General features: G+C 37.1%; 1 protein-coding gene across 13 annotated transcripts in view; it reads right to left on the bottom strand.

Moving 5' to 3' along the window:
- The window catches only part of CFAP54 (cilia and flagella associated protein 54), a 297,940-nt gene that overhangs the window by 91,614 nt on the left and 186,669 nt on the right, over positions 1-19,657 (bottom strand). For all 13 annotated transcript variants that reach the window (XR_012005901.1, XR_012005898.1, XR_012005899.1 and 10 more), the window contains 8 exons: positions 15,883-16,090; positions 14,080-14,159; positions 12,162-12,331; positions 4,666-4,771; positions 2,311-2,458; positions 1,332-1,489; positions 988-1,164; positions 760-886 (listed from right to left, as the gene is read on the bottom strand). Coding sequence is in view for 9 of the 13 variants with exons in the window: in XM_072773183.1 (XP_072629284.1) it covers positions 760-886; positions 988-1,164; positions 1,332-1,489; positions 2,311-2,458; positions 4,666-4,771; positions 12,162-12,331; positions 14,080-14,159; positions 15,883-16,090 (1,174 nt within the window). In the remaining 4 variants the exon portion in view is untranslated. The remainder of the gene's footprint in view (positions 1-759; positions 887-987; positions 1,165-1,331; positions 1,490-2,310; positions 2,459-4,665; positions 4,772-12,161; positions 12,332-14,079; positions 14,160-15,882; positions 16,091-19,657) is intronic.

Raw genomic sequence — 19,657 nt, 5'->3', positions numbered from 1 at the left:
GTGATTATGTTGTAAGCAGGCTAAGAGGTTTAGGATTGGCTAGTCTAAATAATTTCAGTGGGCTCTGCCAGTAGTCTGATACCTGTCCCCAGGGTGATCACGGCAGAAAAATAGTGGCTCAGCATTATCAGAGCCCAGCAATGGATAATAAAGGAGCTCAATAAAGGTTCAGAGAATGGCCTCTGGAATAGTTTGTATTTAAGAAGCATGTTTACAGGACAGTGGCTTGCTAAGCTCTAGGAGCTGGCCATCTTATCTATGGAAATCTCTTAAACATGTCTTTCATAAAACTGACCACAATTTATAATTACATACCTATACAAAATTCATTACCGTACATAAGCTTTCTATATCCTCATTGATTTTTTGTCTGGTAGTTATCAAATATACATTCTATTTTATAGAATATTTATCTTATTAAATTTTATAAATGTTTATAAAACTTTAGAAATATTTTATAAGTGTTAAAAGATTTTATACAATATTTATATATAATATGTATTTCATGGTTTGTTTACTTGCTTATTTCTGTCTCCCACACTAAGATCAGGGACTATATCCATTTAATCTCTAGTAACTTTCCAGAACCTCACAGAGAGTCTGGCACATGGTAAATAATCAAAAACTATTTGTTAAAATAAATGGAGCCTGGGTATTCATAAATATTGCTCCATTTGAGTGCATTCCTATGATAACCCTCCTAAAAATAAAAATTTTTCTTCAGTGACTTGAGTGTAATATACGTTTAAGTGTTCTTACCAATTCTCATTTTTGTTTTGGCCAATAACATGACATGAGGAAGATAAATATTTTTCAAAGGCTGTAATGGGCTTGCATAGTCCATATTTGATAAGGGAAATTCCATGGTTTCTCCAAAAGTTAGCATCTGTAAAAGGAACATTATAGTTAGTAACTAGCTAACGTGGTTTGGAATAAGAAGACAGAAAGGTAAGTTGCTAAGTCTTGAGGACACAAAATCATGCTCACCTGTTCAATAAGAATGTTGTGAGACTGAGTCAACAAATTTAATTTTTCTGTTTTTAAAGGAGTTTCCTTGAATTTCTCGGCTTTTGTTAAGTCATCCAGCAAAAGCATGCTTCTCACCAGAGTTAAATGAGATCGAGGAGAAATAAATTCACTTTCTTCAAGCAAATGTATTATAGCCTATTAAAATAAAATTATTCCTTTTGATAGTCCCATTTCCAATTCACTGAAGCAAGAGCTGGCCAAACTATCATGCATTCAGCACCTAATGGAATTTAAAATTCTCTCCTTTTGTTCTAACCAGAATCAGTAGGTAAATATCAACGTGAATGAAGTTTCCTTCCTACCTCAAGGTTTGTTATGATGTCTGCCTTTAAATGCTTTTCTTGTAAGCCAATGATGATAGCTTGCATTAAGAATTCAGCCTGTAGCTCCGTGTCACCTGCACTTTTTGCCTCCTCGCACACTTCTTTGATGAGGCTGACGTAATCTATCATATCGTTTTCTAAAGTAAATAATGCAGTTATTTAAAATACACTGGGAAAGTAGGAAATTACATATACATAACTCTCCCAAAATCCATCACAAGAATATTGCATAATATAGAAAAACAGGAAGATATAAATTTGGAAAACAGACTCTACATGAAACATTAAAAATAAATGTGTTGCAATTTGGGAGAAAGTACTTTTGGTTATTGCAGTGCTGTAAAAGTAATGACACTACATGGAAAAATTTAATGTAGACGATAGATACAGATGGGTGGACAGATTTACAAATAGATAATTATTATAATCACTATAAGAACTAACATGTATATGTGGGCAGGCTATGATCTTAAACTTTATAAATTTAACACATTTAAGACTGACAATAACCCTATGAAGTAGGTACAATTTTTTTCCATTTTAACTGAAGAGGAAACTGAGGCATAGGGGATTAAGAGACTTGGCCAAGATCACACAGGGAGAAAGTAGTGGACCGAACATTTGAATCCAAATCAAGTACCTGGAGCCAGAACCTATGCTGGGGACCCCTATGCTATGCTGCCTTCCTAAATGACAGGAAGACCTGCACATTAGTATTTTGAAGTCTCCTTGCCTGTTTTGCATACATCAGAAACACATAAGCCATTTTCAGTAATACAAGGAATTACTGAAATGATTAGTCTTATTTAATGACATGAATTTCTTATTCTGGAAACAGATCAAGCTATAAAGTTAGAAAATATTAATGTTATAATAATAAAATGTATCTCATTAAAACCTCCATTACCTAAGTAAAATTAATTTTTCTGAAAACTTTAAGAAAATAGGATATTTGTACCTGTCACCATCCCAATGCCATGAACCTGTGCAACAAATGCAGTCACCAATGCTAAGCGGCACCTCAACCACAGATGAATGTTGAAATATTCTCGAGAATTTAGGGAAACAGGATCTAAAAATTCATTATCATCTTTATTTTCAGTAGCCTAAACGACATGAGAATGACGGTTATCTTGCCGTTTAATAACGTTAAAGTTCTAGCCTAATGCTAAATGTAAGAGAAGCATGTGATATCATTTAATACTATTAAATTTTTAATTTTGGAAATCTGTCTTGCACATTCTATAAAATATAAAAACTACACACACAAAACAAAATCATTCACAATCCCACTATTCTCTATTAATATTTGGTATACTGGTTTTCAGCTTTTTTTTTTTAAGATTTTATTTATTTATTCACAAGAGACACAGAGAGAGAGAGAGAGAGAGGCAGAGACACAGGCAGAGGGAGAAGCAGGCTCCATGCGTGGAGCCTGACGTGGGACTGGATCCCGGGTCTCCAGGATCACACCCTGGACTGAAGGTGGCGCTAAACCACTGAGCCACCTAGGCTGCCCTCAGCTTTTCTTTCTCTTTCTATACCCATTGTAGAAAATACTTTTGCAGTTCATCGTAAATTATATTATCAGTGGTGTTTGTGTCTTCAAAAATTTTGTAAATATTTTAACAGCTGAAAAATAATAAATAATATGAGCTAATATTTTTTTAGTACTTATTACATTCTGTGTTGAATGCTTTATACATGTTATTTTATTCAATCCTCCCAAAGAGCCAAAGAGGAATTACTCTTATTTCTGTTTTACAGATGCGAGAAAGGAGATCTAGGAAGACCTAGGAAGGTTAAATATTTGCTTAAATTCCATTACATTTTGGCAGAGGTGGGATTCAAACTTGTGTTCTTCTGAATTTAGAGCCCCCAGTCTTAATCTAATGTGCCGCATGCTGCTCAGGTTCCGAACATGTATTATAACTGATTTCCCATCTTCATTACTGCACTTTACAAAGGGGTGGCCAATGTCCAGAGCTCCTGAGAGTGAAGGACAAAGGGAGGTTTTTTTTCAAGGGGGGGAGCAGATCCCATTTTAGACATCTGGGAACTTTAAAATCATCTAGAACAATGCCCATTTGTTCTAGGAATTTCCTGCTATGCATCTCTGACAGCTCAACCAATTAGCAGCATCTAATCTCAAGGAGTGGCCATTAGGATTTGTGGGAGGCTGGAATGTGGATAGAAGGTGGGAAGCACAGAAGAGGGTGAGCCAGCCCTAGGGAACAGAGTAAGAAGTGAACAGAGGCCTCGAGGCAACATGATAACTAGTATGAGCATGCCAAGTACTCAAGGAGCCTAGGATTTAGATTAGCAATACAGGAAAAAATGCCTATCCACATACCTTAATCTCTCAGCGCCTACATTTCCTGTTACTATTGAAAAGCCACATCACACTTAATCTAAATCAGGATTTTTCAACCTCAGCACTACTGATAGTTGTGGAGGACTGTCCTGTGTATTGTATGTTTAGCAGCATCCCTGATCTCTAAGCACTAGATGCCAGTAGCACCCTGTCCAGTTTTAACAACTAAAATGTCTCCACATGTTGCCAAATAATCTCTGGGAGGCAAAATAGCCCCCAATTGACAACAATTCCTCCAAGTCAATTTTTGAAATAGACTGCTTTTTAGCATTTTTATTGCTTTTAATATAGTAGGAAATGAGTTTCTATTTAGGATAATTAGTTTTGCTTATTTGTAATGACACTAGATATTAGTAATTTTATTAGTCTTTTATTAAAATAATGAACAAGGATTCTATGTGATGAATCTTTATCTTTTAATCCTAAACAATTCTTTATTATTAAATTACTTGGTCTTATCAAACTCCAATAAAATTTCAAAAAATTTGTGACACCAGTTAAACAGATTTCAGAGCTTAAATGTGGAAGAATCTAACTATGAGAAATCCAAGGTAGGAAATACTGTCATACTGGTGATGCTACTGAAGGAATAAATTCAAAAGTGAAATGAAGAACAGAATAAAGCAAAACAATTTTACTTGCTAAAGAAATCAGATCTAGAATATTGGAATGATGTATCTGGAGGGACCTTCGTGATTATTACATTCAATTCTATCAGTTCACAAATGAGATTTAAATTAAAAATTAAAATTTTTAATTAAAAATTTTTTTAAGTTTCAGGGACTTGCATAAATGGGGCTTCAACATTTACCTTTTTACTCTGAATTCAATGTTTTTTCTACTTTACCCCTTTGTTTTATACAAATAGACAATTTCCTAGCATGCCAATAGTTTTTACATAGTAAACACTGTAAAGATAAATATTAAATTTATACATACAGAAGCTCCTGGAGAGACGGAATTCTCTGTGTCATCTTGTACTACCTTCTTTTTAAAAAGTTTTGAGTCCTGGAGAAGTCTAAGTGTAGAAAATACTATTGCAGCACTAAAATAGAAAATATATTTTAAATCTTATTAGTCCTGACAATCTCATTAATAAAATGAGCACATATGCATTTCATATGTATCAGAATGTGGTTTTTGAGGTTATAGAATTTTGTTACTTAAAGCTATACACTTGGAGACTCTTAAGCTAAATTATTGCTTAATCGGTGTCTAGCAATACCAGAAGGCAAATGTACGAAATTATGAAAACAGAAGCGAGGATACAGGAATTCTCCTGACTTACTGTTGGTCTGTACATAAGTTTGTCCTCACTTTAAACCTTCATATGCTTCTCAACTCTGTAGAATGATAAATCTGTAACTGCTGTCACACTTCTTCAAAATATCTTAATAATATATATCGAGAGACAACTTCTTTTGAATATCTACTACAAAATGAAATTCAAAATGCAGAACAATCTATCTTCCTGAAGATATTTTGTAGCATTATTTTATAACATGTGAAGACTGGATGAAAGCCAGATAGACAATACACCCATCTAACTAAGTCCCCACTTGAATAGCTTAATAAACAATCACTTTGAACATGTGTTATCGGGTGAATTGTGTCCTCTCAAAAAAAAGTGGGGGTGCCTGGGTGGCACAATTGGTTAAATGTCTAACTCTTGATTTGGACTCAGGTCATGAACCCAGGGACATGAGATTGAGCCCCACTTCAGGATCCCCACTCAGCGCAGAGTTTGCTTAAGATTATCTCTCTCTCTTTTCTCCTCTGACCCTTGCCTACCCCCTGTTCCTGCTCTCTCTCAAATAAATTAATTAAATCTTAAAAAAAAAAAAAAAAAGTATGTTGATGTCCTAACCCTCAGTACCTCAGAATGGTAGTAATCTGAAATAATTAAGTTTAAATAAGTCATTAGTGTGGACAGTATTCTAATAGGACTGCTGTTCCTATAAAAAGGGAGGATTTGGACAGAGAGACAGATATACACAGAGGGAAGATGACGTGAGGACACACAGGGAGAAGACAGCCACATGATTGGAATGGTGCCTCTACAAGTCAAGGAATGCCAAGGATTATGGGCAAATGCCAGAAGCTACAAGAAGCAAGAAAGGCTTCTCCTCTAGAGCCCTTCAGATAGAACATGGCCCTGTTGACACTTGGATTTTGGAGCATTGACTCCAGAACCACAAGACAATAAAACTCTGTTGCTTTAAGCCACCCAGTTTTTGGTGCTTGGTTATGGCAGCTGTGGGAAACTAATAAAATATATTAATAGCAGATCCCCCGGCTTTTGCCTCCTACACCAAACCCACTCCACTTCCCTCGTCTTCCATCCCAGAGGCAGAGTCCAGAATCACCATTGCTACTCATACTCTATGTTCAATCCATCAACAAGTTCTGTCAGCTTCACCTTCAAAATATGGTACCATTCAGCAGCCCCTCACCTCCTCCAGTGCTAGCACCTTCGTCCAAGCCACTATCATTTCCAAGCAGCATAAATGGGAGTTTCTTGACTGCCCTCTCACCTTGGCTCTTTTTTTCTCCACATAGCAGCCACAGCAATCTCTTCAAGAGGTAAATCAGATTCTACCACTTCCCTCCACATATGTTCCAGAGGCCTCCCATGTCCCTGGACTGTGCGCAGTACATTTCTTCCTGTGGGTCAGTTACTGAGGTTTTAAGCCTAGTATATGATCAGCTTTACACATGTCCATGGATGCTTGTGAGAAGGTATGGTCTGTTTGTAGGCTCCCAGAGTGTGTACATATGCTCAACTTTTAAATTATATTTTTAAATTCCCTTCTTTTTTGTCTACATGCTGTATTACAAGCTGATAACATGGGGTACCTGGGTGGCTCAGTAGGTTAAGCGTCGGCCTTCAGCTTGGGTCATGATCCCAGGGTCCTGGGATGGAGCTCCAAGTCAGGCTCTCTGCAGAGTCAGATCATGATCCTAGAGTCCCAGGATTGAGCCCCACATCAGGCTCCCTGCTCATTTGGGAGTCTGCCTCTCCCTCTCCTTCTGCCACTCACCCTGCTCATGCTCTCTCTCTCTCTCTCAATTAAATGAAATCTTGAATGAATGAATGAATGCTGGAAACATGGTGCTAACACACAGAGGTCCACAGAGGTTTCTCTGTCCACAGAGGTTTTCTCTTTTTTTTTTCCTCCACAATCCTTTAAAAGAAGAATTAACTGGTATTTACTGAGTGTTTACCACCTGTCAGGTTCTCTGTTACCTGCTTTGTGGGACTTAATTTACTTAATCTCCACCACAAACCTACAAGTAGATTCTATTATCATCATTATTTTATAGATTAGGAAATAGAAATGTTAAGTGACTTGCCTAAGATGACACAGCTAGAAAGAAGAGGCAGGATTAGAACTCAGTAGCCTAATCTAACCCACTTAACTGCTGCCTATGGCATAGCCTCCGTCTTTCGTTTATTTTGGTACAGTGTTCCTCAGTGCCGTGTTTGTGACCACTATACAGTCTTTCTTGACCACACCTTTTATCAACATAAAGGTCCTCTCTGCCTTGCATTCTACTTTGCAGACTTCATGAAATTGAATCATTCTAAGGATAAAATGTATTTATTCTTTCACTTGCTCAAAAATACATACTGAGTACTTTCTACGGGCAAGGAACAAATCTAGAGGCTGTGGATACAGTCGCTGTCCTCATGGAGTTGACATTCTGGTAAGAGTGGGGTGTGACTTAGCACGTAGGAGTGCTTAGCAGATAGATGACGCTCGGTGCACACTAGCTGCTCTCATCTCATGTATTGAGTAGGCCAGGGTATATGGGAGGAGCTAAACTGATTTTTTTTTCCAAATTAGTAACCAGAATAGAAAGCTTCCTGCTAATTATTGAATTTTAAATTCCCAAGATACTGCTGAGTCATTAAAATGGTTTAGATACTGGTAGAATAATTTCTAAGGTATGATTTGTGTTGTATGATCTTACGGGTTTTTATTAAAATAAAACTAAAAAACAAACAAGCAAGAAAACAACAAAAATTGTAATGCAGATTGAGTATGTATATGGGAATGCAATTTCCTCTCCCTGACACCCTTCCCCACTCCAGGGTACACACCCGTTTCTAAAGGCCCCTTATTTCCTGCGCAGCTTCAGAGGCTAGCAGAGGATGGCTCCGGGAGGGCCTGGGAAGAAGGAAGTGGTACCCACCCCATCCTCCTGATTCTGAAGGCTAAATTCTGACTGCAAGAGAAATGAGGTCTGAGGTTTAGAATCTTGCTAACCCAAAAACTTAATGAATAAAATATAAACATGCTAGTATGTCCTAATCCACCCGGTACTGCGTAGGTGCACAATGGAAAATTCTAGTTTCTGCACTTCATCACAGAGACAGAAAGTGCAGGAGGATTACTCACTCTAAACACTCTAAAATCCCCAAGGAAGGAAGTTTCATTCCGACACAAAATTAAAAGGCTCAAATGTTATCCCATTTAGACAATAAATTAAATATAAAGGAGAACAGAAAGGAACTTAATAACAACAACAAAAAAGAGAGATAGGACTCTGAGAGAGGCAGCCCTAAAAGAAGGAGAAATACAGTTTGAATAACTTTGATCCCATTTATTTCTTATTAACATTCATGACAAAAATGGTCAGTTTGTTCTCATAAAATCCATGCGGCTCACTCTACCTGTCACCCTAGGGAATGTGCCTTTCAATTTCCTTGACACATAATTTTATTAGAAGTATCATAAAATGTCAAGCTAACCATCATTTGGGAAAGGGACTGTCCAAAACTCTCAGCCGCGCCCAAACAGAAGCTCATGGGGGGTAAAGTTCACATAAGAAAAACTCATTCATCTTGACAGTAGGCGTCCCTACATGACAACTCTGCTGCAAAAAGGCAATAACATCAAAGTTTCTGCAGGTTTTGTCCCAAGGGTCGGATTCATGTATTTAAAATAGGAGTGATTCTGATACAGTTGCACATTATTTGCATATGTCTATCTGGTTTTCAAGTTAAAATTCTATGATGACACTCCTTTCTGAAGCAATTTTCTAATTTCTAGTTTCTTGTTTCCTTTTTTCCTCTCAGAAAAAAAAAATCACTCATGTTTTCCATGAGTGTAAGACATGTAGAGGGCTGGGAAAAGAAGGAAGGTAAAAGACAAGAAATATATTCTAGGGCTGCTGTTGCTCTCTGAAATAGCATGGAGAAAAGAGTTCCATATTCTTCTACAGGAAATCATATAGCCATATATTTTAAACAAAGAGAAGGAGACAATGTATTTCTATATATACATATATTTTCTATTAAGAAATCACATAGTAAAAGTTCCTTCTCCTCAAACTTCAAAAGGGAAAATGTTACATTGATGCTAAGCCTATTTACCATCAATCAACTTCCACTGTATTCTTAAAGATAGCTACAAATGTAACAATACTCTAAATCAGTGTGTCCCAACCTTTTTTTTCTCTCAGCACTCACATTTAAGGCATACCCTTAAAAAAATTAAGAATCCTCAAAGTTCCATTAACACTTATCATATTAGGACTTTAACTTCATTACTATTTATTAATTGATTTTAGAATAAAAACAATAAACCCATTACATGTTCACATCAATAATGCATTTTTATGAAAACATCTGTATTTCCTAAAACAAAAAAAAAATAGTGAGAAGAATGCCATTATTTTGCATTTTTTGCAAATCTCTTTAATGTCTGGCTTAATAAGAGAAAATCTATTTAACAGAAGACTTTCATATCTGCTTCTACAGTCTGTTGTGACATATTGTTTTGACTGAAGTATATGAAGAAGACTAGGCCTCACAGAGATAGCTGCTGGAGATGGAGTATTTTTAATATCCTTTTAAAATAATTATGACTATTTTTCCCTAATACTATACCAAAATGTGACAAGTGATAGTTTCTTAAAAGTTTCTTGCAATGTGAAAGCTAATACTACACACTGACGAAATTTCCTTTTCTGTTACATTATTACCTATTTTGCTAACAGGATTTTGGAACATTATCTACTGGTGATTTGGAAAATATTAATTCCCTGAGTTATGCAAATCCCTTTAATGCTGAAACATTTCTTTATACAATTTAAAAAATGATGCTTGTTAATATTAATTACCACCAACATCATCAGAATGATATAAGCATTAGAAAACTGTCACACTCATGGTGACAAAATAGAAATTTTCCAAAATTCTCATTTCCCTACAAAAGTTCAAATTTTATCTTTAGCAACAAATACTATTTGTTGTTTTCTTAGAAGTGGCATGTTCATTTTGTTCATTTTCAATAAAATGCCTGTCAAATACCCAAGTCTGAAAAATCAGTTTTTCAGTGCTTTTTCAAATAAAAACAGTATTCCATGAAAAAAAACTGCTTGATCAGTTTGCATTTCAATCATGTATGTGTTCCTCCCCAAGACAACCAAACACCAGACTTTGATATACAGCAAAGATGCTTTAGGTGTATTTCCCACTTAATATTTCCACAGAATATTAAAGATATATCCAAGGATATGGATTTATAAATGTAACAGATTCTACTGGTTCATCAAAGGTGTTCTTAAGTGAAATTGGCTTTTGTTTTTTTAAGTAGGCTCCATACCCAGTGTGGAGACCAGTGCAGGGCTTGAACTGATGACCCTGAGCTCAAGACCTGAGGTGAGATCAAGAGTTGGATGCTTAACCGCCTGTGTCATCCAGGTACCCCCAGCTTTTTTTTTTTTTTTTTTTTTTTTTTATTGCAAGTGTGAGGCAGTAAAGAACGCAATAACCACTAGTACGGTTTGGTGCCACTGTGATTCACAGTGAGATGCCAGAAGTTTTACTACTGTTGCTCTTGCAGCATCAGTGCAAATAATAACACACCAAAGATGGTGAATGACATATTAGTTTTGTTATAAAAATAGTTCTGACCTTACAGTCCCTCTGAAAGGGTCTTGGAGATAACCCTAGAAATCTGCAGACCACATTTTGAGAGTCACTGCTCCAAAATGGACTATATGGATTTTCACCTCAGTTTAAAAACCACAAAAATTATAAATTTCCAAAAATCTATACTGCTCTAGCATAGAATCAAATTTAGATGTGGTTATTCATGGGGAGCCTTTGGTCAAGGCTCACACTGATGAGATGGCTGTGTGTTTCTAATCAAAGCAAAGCAAGATTTCTGCCACATTGATTTTCCCTTTGCAAAAGCTACAGGTGGGCTTCACCTTTTTCTCCCAAAGAAAGCAGCTGGGCTTGCTTATCTGCCTGCCCAGATGTGGAACAGAAGGGGGAATGGGGGGCCTAACAGTTGTCAGCCATTGAATATCAAATTGGAGTCATACTCTTTACTACAACTGCACAATTTAAAGTGATAGTTCCTCCTCCTCACCCTGTCTCTACTCCTGATTTCTCCGTATCATGTATCATTTTTGGCCACACTATATAATTTACTTACTTGTTGATAGTTTAATGTCAGCCTTCATTATCTCATAAACTCCATGAGAGTAGAATTGTTTTTAATATTGTTAAATATTTTGTCTATATAGTACATATCAGTATTAGGATATTGATATATCTCAAGAACTTAAAACAGTGGCTAGCATATTGTAGGTACCCCAAAATTACTTTTTGAATGAATGAAATAATAGTAAAATAATAAATTTGTGCATTATTCAAAGAATCATTACTGAGAGGGCTGCATGATAGAGGTATTTACCACAAATGATATGAGAAGTTCTGGAAAATATAGGTTTTCTATAAAAAACCTATATTTTTCTATATTGTTTTCTATTATCCCACTTAATTGTTTAAATATCTTTCAGTATTTGGACACAGAAACTATATTCTATTCATCTCTGTATCCTCAGTGTCTAGATCAGAGCCTAACAATGAAGTAGTTAATGGATACTGGTTGGGCAAATGAATGACTCAATGAACAAGTCAAATGATAGATCTGACACTAACAATTGCATAACATTTAAATAAACATCCACCTAAAACTGTTTCTTAAATGGCTCCGTAAAACATAGTTCAGAAAATGTTACTTTTTCATAATAGAGCTTGTTTTTAAATATTAACTATACTGGAGTTAAAATTTAAAAATAAAAAATAAATACATAAATTAAAAAGCAAAGCTCTTTAATTTTTTCATTCTTTATATATATTTTTTCTTTATATATATTTTTATAGAAAAATTTTCTTTATATATATATAAAGAATGGATGTATAGAAAAAATCCTTGCTATATGCTTTAATAAAGCAATCATTTTGTTTAGAACTGTAGTTTTAAGTGTAATAGTATATGAAAACTCCTCTGAAAAATAAAACACAAATAAGCTCTATTAATATTGGAATTTATACAACTCACATAAAATTTAGGTATATTTGACAAATTAGGGTGAGGAAGAAATTCTCTTCCATGTGAAAAGAGACTAACCTGTACGCTGCCTGGTGTCTCTGCAGGGCAATTGCAGCCAGCTGAAGCCTGGCCTCCACCACAATCTCCAACTCACCAGCAGAACACTGAGAGAGGTTCTTATGGTCCGGATGCACCACCTCTGACACAAGGAAGTTTAGCTTGTCCTCAGCTTCTATCAGTAAAATTGACTAAGGAAAGAACACCATATAATCACATAAGTCCAAAAACAATACAAGTAATATCTCATCCTTATTCATCAGGTGTTTTTCATGTACTGGGGAAAGTAATAATGAATGGAAGACCAGATAGGAAACTTGAACATAATCATCAGAGAAGAGTACTCAGCAAACAGGCAAAAGGTAACAGGAAATTAAAAGGAGATAAATGGCAAGAATAAGCATGGATGACAGCTACCCTTTATTGTATGCACAGCCAATGCTCATTATTCACAGTTTTTAAACTCTTCTGTAACGTAGCCGCAAATACTGAATTAGTAAATACAGAAGCATTGTTCCCAGAGGAAATACAGGGATAGGTTCCTGAGGGCCCCTAGTCATGACATTTTTGCCAATGACCCATACATAATTTTGTTTAGTGTGTGTTTATATTTAAGGACACATTATTTAATATATGCTGTAAATTCACTAACTTTGAACTCACAGCTAATAGTTCAAAAACTCATGCCTGACTGAAGCTTACCTAATACATTTATTTATTTGTAATTTTATTTCTTCATTCATGAGAGACATAGAGACAGAGAGAGGCAGAGACACAGGCAGAGGGAGAAGCGGGCTCCATGCAGGGAGCCCAACATGGGACTCAATCCCGGGTCTCCAGGATCATACACTGGGCTGAAGGCGGCGCTACACCGCTGAGCCACCCAGGCTGCCCCACATTTATTTTTTCCATAAAGCACATCACAGCCTTTTTATACTTAGGAATACTAAATAGCATTTCAGTACTACACTTTGGGGCCATTTCAAATAATGAAATCACCAACAAAGCACAAAAATGAAAAAAAAAGATGGCAATAAATAGATCATGGAAAGAACACTTGTTTACAGTATGAGGGTAGAAACAAAAAGAGCATTGCCTTGTCCAATTCAGCTGGGAATTGAGTGTGTTAGGCAACTCAAATTTTTCTGTGCTCTGTGATGTTCACAAATGACCATAAATGAGTATCAATTTTGGAGTTGCAAGTAAATTTTAGCAGATAAGCAAATTAGCAAATACTGAATCTGTGAATGAGGATTGACTGTATTTCCAGGTAAACTATGATCACCTAACTGGTAATGTGAAGATAATGAGGTTTACAATTAGCAACTTAGCATGGCAGAGGAGAAAGGGACCAGCCAATCATTCAAGAAACATGTATCTAAAAACTTGTTTGTACAGAGCAGTAGATATTATATAAGTACTAGGGCAGCTTAGCATAATGGTTAAGAACACCATCCATATTTTATTAGTTGCATGGCATTACTGAATTTTTTCCTAAGCATCTATTTTCTCACAGCTCAAGCACATAATAGTTCAAAAATGATTAATACCTACATCACAGAGTTGTAAAAATTAATCATGCAAAGTGCCTGTCATGTAGTAAGCACTGAATAAATGGTAGTGTTGTGTTGCTGTTGTCATCACTATTATTATTAGGAAATGAGAAACAGGGCATGGAATACTCAAATCCCATCAAATAATGAATCATATTTCCCACAGTGCCTTAATCAGGTTGTAAAGTCAAAGTCTGACAACCTCTGGGCATCTAATTTTCTCGTAAGGAGTTGATGCCACCTCTGGCCTCAATCCAGGTTTACTCAAGAAAAGCCACTTGGTCTCCCAAAAGCAAATACAGACCTCAAAGTGAGCCTGTCCAGGGCCTAATAGTGGAGATTTCAGTAACTAATTTAGTATGATGTGAAAAAATTTCCAAACTTACCTTCAGTGTGCTAAAAGTGAAGTCATCTTTCATTTTTACAAACTGACCACCTGAGCTTCCATCATCCTTTAAACACAGCTCTATAAGACACAAAATTTTGGAAGAACCAAGGAGATCTGTGGTTAATTTAACTATTAATTCTAGTTCATAAAACTCATCATTAGTTGGGAAATCGATAAATTTCACATTTTAAGAAACCCACATTGATAATTAGAAACATTTTATTCTATCAAATGATCCCTAGATATATTCAAGACTGAGGATGATTTCTACAACAAGTCAGATAATTCTGAAAAGATCTTTAGGATGCTTGGTGATGTTCTTTAAATTATTGGCTACTGATATAGAGCAGTGGTTCCTCCCCTGGGATCACAGGACCTTCTAAGTTCCCCAAAGTATTTTGAGTCTTTCAGGTATTTATATTTCTATAAGATCTCCTTGGAAATGTCAGTTCCAGTGATTTGCATAAGCCCTTCATACAAAGAGCAGAGAGTGAGACCATCTGGAATAGCACAATCCACAATTCCCAAGTATCTCAAAATAGCCACCCACAACCTGAAAGTTGTCCTTATTCTGAGCCAGGGAGAAATGAGATAATCTGGATCACAGACTCTGCCTGCTTTAGTAAACCTGACTTCTAGAATACAGGAGAGAGAGAGAAAAAAAAAAACATGACTGAGAAGTGCTACAAAAAATATACCTACTTAAAGAGACTAAGTTCGTCAGAGGAGCAGAGGAAGTATAAAACAACGCAGAATTGAACACACTGGCCTTCCCTTCTTCTTCTAATTCCTACCTACTGGCTCTTCTCCTAGATTAGGGGGATCTGGAGTGAGAGGTCAGCTGAGTATGAAAGAGGGCTTAAGAACTGGGAAAGGCCCAGCAGAAAGATCCGGGGCTGGGTTTTCTCCCGTTAGGAGAAAGTGAGGGAGAGATAGAAAAAGATAGAAATAAATGCCTGGAGATTGGTAATGGAAGAACCCTGGGATATGTATCAGAACAGGAGAGAAGCTAGGAAGACTTGGATCCACATTTTCCTCCTGCTCTCTCTGCCTCTGAGTGACCCTGGTGCTTCTGTGTGTGACCCTCACAGGCAGTTTCCTGCCCCACGTCTTGGAGGGTTAAATGGCAAACTGTTTTAGTGGCCATCTCCTCATTTGTTGGCCTCACCATACCTGAATAATAATAACGATTACATTTTAAAACAGAGTCAATATTACTCTGATATCCAAACTGGACAAAGATACCACAAGAAATGAAAACTACAGACCAATATCTATCATGAATAGGGATGTAAAAATCTTCAGCGAAATACTAGCAAACAGAACTCAGCAATGTATAGAAAGAATACACTATGACTAAATGGTAGAATTAGCCTAAGAATGCAAAATTAGTTTAAACACTCAAAAATCAATTACTTTACTACACCATAACAGAATAAAAACAAAACAAAACAAAACACACACAACCCCTCCCCCCCCCATAGAATCATCTTAATAGATGCAGGAAAAGTACTTAACAAAATCCAGCTCCCTTTTATAATAAAATCATTTGAAAAACTAGGAATAAAAAAGAAATTTCCCTACCTGATAAAGAGTATTTTTTTAAAAACCCACAGTTAACACCATACTGAATGGTGAAAAACAATTATTCTTAGGGCAACAGCCAATACTATTCTTGGGGCAACATCCAAATATGGAAGAATATATACTAGACTATTCATATGGATTATTGGGAGTGGAGTGAGAATAGTTGGAGAAAGAGGAGAAAGAAAAACAAGTAAAAAATAAAACAAAAAATTACCTTTCAAGTTTGGAAGGTTTGCTTTACTCCTCTCAGAAATAAGTCCATGGTAGATTGTTTTCACTGAATTTTCTGGGACACAATTTATTGTTGCAGCCACACTTACTAAAAAGTAGGCTTTAACGTAAGAAAACTTACTTAAGAGATGTTGTTGGCCAACTGTAACCAGAATTAGAGGCAATCCTTTACTTATTAATTCATCAAGTGCCTAAAAAAAATGAAGAAAACAAAGCAAATCCGTGAAATACTGTTTCTGGATAATATTAGTTTTCATCCTCCTTTGCATTCCTCATTTGGTGTTGGGTGAAGAAATGCAGGATAGACACAAGGTACCATAAATGGCAGGTCTGCTGCAAGAGATGTGCAATGTCAGAATTACCGCATCAGTTCTAAGTACTCCTGTCACTCCCCACCAGTTTGTGACCTGTGCCTCATGAGCCCAGACCTGCCACATAATAAGTAAACCTGACTCTGAGAGCAAGGGAGGGGACATCTTACCAAAATAGAGAACCCACGAAAGTTCATCGGCCATGCCTGCCTGCTGGCTCTGCTTTGCCATGAATAAATTAGAGGTACTAAGACTGCAGCAGGGTTAAGACTGTGTAGATGAGCATGCTCCCTACCCAGCTTCAAGTCCATGCTCAGTCGTCAGAACTCCACCTTATGTACACCCTATGGACTCCCTGGTCCCCTCCTGTGCAGATCCACTTCCTTGGTAAAATCCAACACCAACACCAGGACTTCTCTAGGTGTGTGCCCTGCAGCTGAAGATGGCTGAGGAGCATGCTGTCCGACTAAGGTGTCCCATTTCAAGATCCTGACCAAACCTTTGCACTACCTGGTCATCCATCATCTTACATCTCAGTCCATTCACTCTCCTGCTCTCTAAATCCTCACCCTTTCTTCCTGGTGCTCCTCCCAGCTAATGACCTTGCTTCTTCTACTTAGGAGAGAAAATCAAAGTGGTCAGAGTAGTGTCCATAGACCCTATAGCTTCATCTCTCCTACCTAACCAAGCATCGGTCCCACCACTCTGCCTCCCTTCCTGACACTTAGGCCACTGATCCTGTACCCACTGGTCTACTCAGACATCGTCTCCTTGCTGCAGACATTCTCATCAGCACATAGCCATGCTGTTCTCTTCTACCTTAAAAAACAAAAACCATCTCTACCCTGACTCCCTTCTCCAGCTACTACCCAAATTCTTACTCCCCTTCATAGCAATGATCTACAGAGTTGCCAATATTCCCATTTTTCTCCTTTCATTTGCTTTTAAACCCATTCTTTTCCTACACTGAAACCCTCTCATCAAGGTCATCAATGGCCTATACTGGCCTTAACCAGTGTTCAATTCTTAGTTCTTAAATGCCATGTTACTTTTAATCTAAGACATCATCATCTCATATGTCAATTAAACTATCACGTCTTCAACTATAAAATGCACTCTAATTTCAAAGCTATTAAATGTGAAAAAAAGATCCATGTGTAAGACTCAGTGAGTTATGGTGCTTAATTCATCTGCAAAATATGGCACTATTAATCAATTCCTCTTTTGAAATGTTTCTTTCAGCTTTCAAGTCACCACATTCTCTTGGTTTCTTTCCTATCTTGTCAGTCATTCCTTTTCAGTCTTTGTTGCTTCCTCCTCTTCTCCTGTATTTTTAATATCAGAATGTTCCAAGGCTTGGTCTTTGTTCCTTTCCTTACTACCTTCACCCTTAGGTGATCTCGCTCCCCTCCGCCCTTAGATGATCTTCAGCAGACTCATGGTTTTAATTTCATCTAAATGCTGATGAAATCCTGAGTTTTTCTTTCCAGCTCCAATCTCTCTTCTGAAGTCAAATTGACTTCTGGCTCAAATAGTCCACTTGGATATCTAAGAGAGATCTCAAACTCAATACATCCAAAACCATATTCCTAGTCTCCCCAAAACCACACACACACACACTCATTACATCCAAAACCGTATTCCTAGTCTCCCCAAAACCACACACACACACACACACACACACACACACACACAGTTTTACAAGGGCTGGGTATTTATCTCCATTGTTGATTGATGTGTTTGATTGAGAGCACTAGAACAGTACCTAGCACAAGGGCACACTAGATCAACTAGAGTTATCCCTTTAAATGGGTAGATCAGACCACACCTCTGCTCTAAACCTTCCACTTGCTTCCCACTTTGTTCAGAGGAAAAACCTAAGTTACAATAAGACCCTACAAGGCTCTTCTCAAACTGAACCTGTTATCTCTCCAACCCCAGTTCCTACTGCTTTCGCATCCCTCACACAGCTCTTCACCATGCTGAGATGCCCTCACCAAGCTATGCAATTCTGCCTCAAGGCCTTTGCACTCACTGCACCATCTTCCTAGATGGTTCTTTTCCAGATTTCCTAAACTTGGACCTTTACCTGTTCACAGATGTCAGGTCAGTGAAGACTAGCCTGATTACCCCATTTAAAATTACAAACTCCAATCTAGCCCCATGCTCCTCCCAATCCCCTTTATGTGCTGCTGGGTTTATTTTCTCCCTTAGTGTGGTTCACTTTTCAACTTATTATACAATTTACTTAATTATAATGTTTACTTATATATCATGCTTATTATTAGTTTTTCCCACTAAAATGTAAGCGCCCTGAGGGCTTGGAGTTTGTCTGTTGCTGACTGACTGATGTATCTCTTTAACAACACCAGAAGAGTGCCTTGCATACACTAGGCTCTTACTAAATATTTGTTGAATTAACAATATTTGTTCATTAATATTTTTGGCTGCTGGGGCTATCTATTCTAGAAGAGAGGGAAACTTTGCCCTATGTGAATTAAAAAAGAAAAGTCTCATTGTTTGGGGGAGTTTGAGGCAACACTGGCAGTGGAGAGGTCTATTGCTGTTGTTCATTCTCTTGACTCTTCTACATGCAGAAGAACCAGACGTGGAGCAGCACTGAGCCTGAGCAGGCAACAAACTACGTACTAGGAAAACGGTTGACATTCTACATCCAGGGAGGAAACTTCAGATTGGTTGGTGGTGTAAGGGGAGGGGAGAAGGTTTCTCTTCTCTTTTTCTCCATAGAAAACAGTGTCTTAATGAGCCTTGACAATTACATACAAACACTCGAGGATCAAAAAAGATTAATTAGTAATGCTATTTAACACTCCTTTTTCTCCTTCTATAAAGAAAATATAAAAGTGTAATATGAAGAGTCTTAAGGAGACCAACAGTTCTGTTTTAATTAATTAGGTAATAGAAATCGGTTTTCCATTATACTGTCAGTCTCTTTTTGTTTAAAAAGAAATTATCAGACCGACATTCCTTTTACATCCAAAAACACTCCTTTAAAAAGTGTTTTTAGGATGCCTTGGAATTTATGACGGAAAAAAAATATTCTTAAACATCCAAAGGTCTTAGAACACTGAAACAAAATATGAATATGGGGATCCCTGGGTGGCACAGCGGTTTGGTGCCTGCCTTTGGTTCAGGGCACGATCCTGGAGACCGGGGATCGAGTCCCACGTTGGACTCCCGGTGCATGGAGCCTGCTTCTCCCTCTGCCTGTGTCTCTGCCTCTCTCTCTCTCTCTCTCTCTCTCTCTCTCCCTCTCTCTCTTTGTGTGTGTGACTATCGTAAATAAATAAAAATTTTTAAAAAATGAATATGTATGTGTATCTCCCTAATACCGATTCTTTCATTTCAGGCAACTTGCTTATAAATCAAAACAAATCTTAAGGCCAAACAATGAATCATCTGAAGCATAATTAAAAGTGAAGTTTG

This window comes from Canis lupus, chromosome 13, assembly GCF_048164855.1.
Source record: "Canis lupus baileyi chromosome 13, mCanLup2.hap1, whole genome shotgun sequence".
Lineage (NCBI taxonomy): Eukaryota > Metazoa > Chordata > Mammalia > Carnivora > Canidae > Canis > Canis lupus.
This window is presented reverse-complemented; position numbering and strand designations above follow the sequence as displayed.